This window comes from Acanthamoeba castellanii (assembly GCF_000313135.1).
Source record: "Acanthamoeba castellanii str. Neff unplaced genomic scaffold scf7180000084773, whole genome shotgun sequence".
In the NCBI taxonomy this organism is placed as follows: Eukaryota; Discosea; order Longamoebia; family Acanthamoebidae; genus Acanthamoeba; species Acanthamoeba castellanii.
In genome coordinates this window covers 123,200-128,228 of record NW_004457270.1, presented here as the reverse complement: position 1 = coordinate 128,228, position 5,029 = coordinate 123,200, and the positions used below count along the sequence as shown (strand labels likewise).

The 5,029-nt window shown below is 60.1% G+C and overlaps 2 protein-coding genes across 2 annotated transcripts; both read left to right on the top strand.

The window, feature by feature from the left end:
• Positions 1–1,882: 1,882 nt before the first annotated feature.
• ACA1_274750 (homeobox domain containing protein) lies at positions 1,883–3,891 on the top strand (the record flags this gene model as incomplete). Its single annotated transcript, XM_004333864.1, has 2 exons — positions 1,883–2,910; positions 2,958–3,891. The coding sequence occupies 2 exons, from the start codon at positions 1,883–1,885 to the stop codon at positions 3,889–3,891; spliced, it is 1,962 nt and encodes a 653-aa protein (XP_004333912.1).
• Positions 3,892–4,299: 408 nt separating this feature from the next.
• Positions 4,300–4,930, top strand: ACA1_274740 (uncharacterized protein; the record flags this gene model as incomplete). The annotated part of the gene is given in 4 exon segments (XM_004333863.1): positions 4,300–4,327; positions 4,613–4,638; positions 4,657–4,751; positions 4,873–4,930. Coding segments are annotated over 4 exon segments (207 nt in total), but the record flags the coding sequence as incomplete, so codon positions are not given.
• Positions 4,931–5,029: the final 99 nt, after the last annotated feature.

Below are 5,029 nucleotides of genomic sequence, written 5' to 3'. Positions count from 1 at the left end.
GAGCTGTTCGAGCTGCGCCACAACCCCATCGTCCAGGGTCAGCCTTACGACGATAGTGACGATGACGATGAGAATACCGAAGAAGGCGCTGAGCAGGCGGTGGCGGAAGGCGACGAGGATGGCGTGATCGAGCCGGAGGTAGTGGGTGACTACGACCGCTATTCTGACGAGTCTGTTGTGGAGGGCGTGTCGTACGCCGTGCCCGCCCTGGTCGACCTGTGCTGCTGCGTCGTGGCCACAGACGAGCGGCTCCTGCTCTCCGCCGGGGCCAGCGAGAGCGACCAAGGCGAGGGACCCTCTCACCTCCAGGTATTTCCCGTTCCCCAGCTGTTTTGTGCGTTGTCGACAGCTCCCTCAAACATCATCGAAATCCACACTCCGGATGATGAACGCCATCTCTTCTCTTCCCTGTTCCATGCTTGGGTGTGCTCGCGCTGCCCAACAACCGCGTTGCGTGTGCTTGGTGACAGTTCTGACTTTACTCAACTTTCTCGTAATGACTGGTTGCACGTTCTTTCGTGGTGGTGTTGTTGGTGGGGGACGATGCAACCTTATGTGGTTGTTGTGGGACACCATGTAGCCCCAGCTTCCACAGGACCTGCGGCTGCGGCTCTGTCGCGGTGGGCGGAGTTGCGTGCACTGCGGGCAGCTCTTCTACGGCCTTCCACCGGTCACCGCCGTGCTGCGCCGCCTGGTCCTCCCCAGCTGCGGCCGCTTCGTGCCGTCCATGGGGGACAGTGCTGTGTCACGAGACCTTCGCCTGGTGTTTCGCTCCTCCTTCTGTTCGGCCGCCTGTTGTCGAGCTAGGCTCAGTTGACCGCCGCCAACACAACAGCGGCCGCTGTTGGTCGGTCAGAAGCGGCTCGCAAGCGGCTCCCCAAACGGCGGTCAGAGGGCCAGAGCCGCAACGGCCTAAAGTCCGCCTGCCTACGGAACTGCGGCCGCGTTCGACCTAGAACCCAAAGGCGCAAACCGCACGGAAAGCCGACGCCCGTTCGAGTGTGGTGGCCAACCACGGCAACACGTGGCGCCGTACAGAGCCAGCTCACACCGCCGGCGACACATGAACGGGCGTGACGCTGCTAAGATCGTTCTGTTCCCTCGATCTTTGACGCGGTGTTGTAGGTGGCGGTTGGTGTGTTACTGGTGACGGGCCTGTCCGTTGGGCCAATGGGCACACTGCGGCATGGCATGTGGCCCAATTGCGGCTCACACTCCGAGCACCGACTGGGTGCGCCGAGATAACATTTAACCGCGATGCGAATGAGCGGCAAGCTGGAAAAAGAGCAACCACAAGACATCATCGCTTTCCTTCTTCTTCTTTCTTCCGACTTCCCCTTCACGCCACCGACCAGGCATCACCACCAACCACGCGCCGGCCACTGATCAGCTCTCGCCTAATCAAAGCCCAAAGACGCACAACTACTTCCCTCACTTTCCTCTCCCCTTACCCTAGCTCGCGCCAGTCGGGGGACGTCAGGTCAACTTTCACCTCTCCCATCGCTCCTTACAGACAGTACCCGCACCCTTCGTTCTCCCGGCCAAAGCACATCTGCTCCAGCACAGCTCGAACAGAGAACATCTTTCTCTTCCCCGCGCTTGAGCCACCCCAAGCTTTCGCTCACACACACACACACACACCAGCTCAACGCGCTGCGACCGCCATCTCGACTTCCTTCGGTCAACTTCCGGGCTCGCATAAAATAAGCTTATCCGCTTCGCTCCGGGAGCGTCACGTCCCTGGCACGCATCCAACCGCCATCCATCTACCAACACGCACACACGGACAACGTGAGCTCCAGCTCTGTCGTCATCAATCGAGCTCCAGAACGAGAGGAAGAGCGAAAGCGAAAAGAGACCCAGCCAAAGAACGAAAGCGAAGATGGACGCTCTTGCGGCCGCTGCGGCGAGGCAGAAGCCGGTTAATCCCGCGACAGCGACAACCACCAGTACTGCGTCATCATCGACCCCGCCGCCGACATCACCTTCGACGCCGGCCAGCAGACCGTCGGCCCTTTCCATCAACTTCCTCGTCGAATCTTCGTCGAGTCCCTACTTCGTCGAAGAAGCTGGCGACGCTACCAACAAGCCCAGCGACCACGTGGTCGTCGTTGACGAGCAACTTCGAGCCCACACACCCAGCAAGATTAGTCGTCAACATCTAGATGACGTCGACGACGGTCAAGATGAGGCCTCTACCTCGCCCGCCACCACCACTCCCGCCCACCGGGCATCCCCCTTCGATCATCTTCTTCACTTTTCTCATCAAAGCTCGACCCTGTCCTCCGTCTCCTCGGCCCCCACGCCCTCATCTACGACGTCGTCCACACCGTCGACATCGAGGAACAACTCGCCCACGCCGCCGCCCGGTCCGTGCGTCGTGTTGCCAAGGCCGGTCCGCCCGAACACGTCGTTGTCGTCGTCGGCTCTGCCCGCCTACCCTCCGCTCCACCACCCGACGACCACGGCCGCCTACCCCTATCCGGCCTATTACCCGCTGACGTCGTTCGCCAACAATCCATCCGCTGGACCCGAGGCGACGACATCTTTGGCGACCAGCTCCTCCAACACATCAACTTTGCCGCCTCCGGTTCCGATGTTGACCACGCCCGGCGCAGGCCCGGTGATCGATCTCCAATTCCTCTCGCAGCTCTACCTGCAGGCGTCGCCCTACTTGCTCCCCGGCCTCTTCTCGACGGCGACGGCGACCACATCTTCATCGTCGACGTCTTCGTCTTCGACGACGATGTCGGGTGGTCACCACCAGCAGGCGCCGCCGCCCGGCTACCACCCGGGGATCCATCTGCAGCAGCAGGTCTTCCACCAGGCCATGGCTCTGGCCCAGCTTCACCCGCTGCCGCTCCACCAACACCACCAGCAGCAGCAGCAGCACATCTCCCGCCGGCCTCGGTCCATCGCGAGTCGTCGACGGCCCTCGCGCCCATCACGCCCGCCAGGTCGCTCGACCGACATGTGCCGAACCACCAGCACCAGCAGCACCAGCACCACGACCACCAACGCCACCAGTCGGCCGGCCTCAGAGCAGGCGGCGACCGCATGTCGGCGCTCGAGTCGATCCTCGCGCGGGCCGAGCGACACGCCCAGGAGGAGAACGCACGCAACCTGGCGCGCGGCATCAAGCGCGAGAAGAGCGAGCCGCGCTACGGCGACGACGACTACGCCTCACCGTCGCGGTCGGACCGCATCAAGCGCCGGAGAACGGACAGCAACAGCAGCGACAGCGACTACTCGCCCTCCAGCGCTGGCAGCCAGCGGCGAACCCAGAGCGACGACGACGAGCACCACCATCGGGGCCAACCGACGTTCACCAGCTCCAGCAGCGGCAGCAGCGATGACGACGAAGACGATGAGAGCGGCGGCGGAGCGAGGCGAGCAGCGGGCAAGCACCAGGGCGTGGTCGGGACCGGCATGAGGGAGATGCTCTACAAGCGGCGGCAGGCGTCGCCCAAGCAGGTGGTGCTGCTCGAGCAGGTCTTCGCCGTGGAGCCCATCCCGACCAGCGCCACCAAGCTGCGGCTGTCCGAGGTGCTCAACATGAGCCCCAAGCGGGTCACGGTCTGGTTCAAGAACAAGAGGGCACGCCAGAAGAAGAAGGGCATTCCGCTGCCCAACTCTTGCACCACCGCCACCACCACGGCCACCACCGCTTCGACCGGCGCCACGTCGTCGCCTGGAGGACCCACGACGACCTCCTCGAGCGTCCGGACGTCGCCGATCGACCGCAAGTTCGCGACGTCGTCGGCTTCGTCTTCGTCATCAACAACGGCGGCGTGTTCATCTCCACCATCGGCTCGTAGACGAGGAGACCAACACCTCACCTTCCACTACTTCGCCGACCGCGACGGCGATGACTCCGCCGCGGCGCCCTGAACCGCGAGTGTGACATGTAGCATCATAAACCAGAAGCTTCTACTTCTCGGCCTCCGGACGTGTGCGAGAGCAACACGAGTCGTAGAGAAAGCAATAAATACACCGGTTCGCAAAACGAGAGTTAGTTATGCACGGCAACCGTTCTTGCTTGTTCCTTTGCTGCAGGTCAGAAAACCAGACGGAGAGCCCATGACACACTATTTTTTTCCTTTCCAGGATCAGGTAGCATCTGGTTGGTCCGGCTGTAACATGTGATCATGTCCGCAGAAAGTCGACTAATAAGGATTTGGTTTTGCATTTTCAAAACAACGTTTCGTTTTTGTTTTCGTTTTGGAATCTGTTCTTCCTTTCCGGTTTTCTCTTCTCATTTCTCCGATTGCACCCAAGCGACCCAGGCGAAGTCAGAGGATGGCGAGCACGCAGGCGAAAAATCCCTGTACGTTGACCTCTCTTCCCTGTTGTTCCAAGGCGAAGACCTGACTGACTCAACAATCAATCCACAAGATGATACGCTCATTCAATTCGTAGGAGGCGGAGTCGGCGGTTGTGTGGCCTCCATTTGTACCATCCCCTACCGTTTTTATATTTTAGTTTATTTTCTGTGTTCGTGCTGATAAACAAGACTTGATCTTATTTTTTGTATTTGATTTAATAATCTTTTAGTTTTGTGGTTTTATTTTGAGTTAATAATGTTCTCTTCCCGCTTGGCTGTCCTATCAAGGCACGCACCCGGTGGACCTGCTCAAGGTGCGCCTGCAGGTGCAGGGCTCGGCTTCGGGCCTCGCCGCACCGCAGCTCGGCCTGTGGAAGACCACCGTCTCCGTCTTCAAGGAAGGCGGCATGGTCGCTCTCTACCAGGGGTACCACCTTCTTCTTCTCCCATCGCAGCCATCAAGACCCACCTCGCGCCTGTGTCACCAACCAAACACTGACCAATCATCAATCAATCAACCAATCAATCAATCACCACCACCACCACAGGCTGAGCGCGTCGCTGCTGCGGCAGGCCACCTACACGACCACGCGCTTCGGGTGCTACATGTACCTGCGCGACCTGCTCGCCGACAGCCAGGGCAATCTCCCTTCTACCAGAAGGCACGCAGCACCGACTTTGATTATTGATTTATTATTTATCATT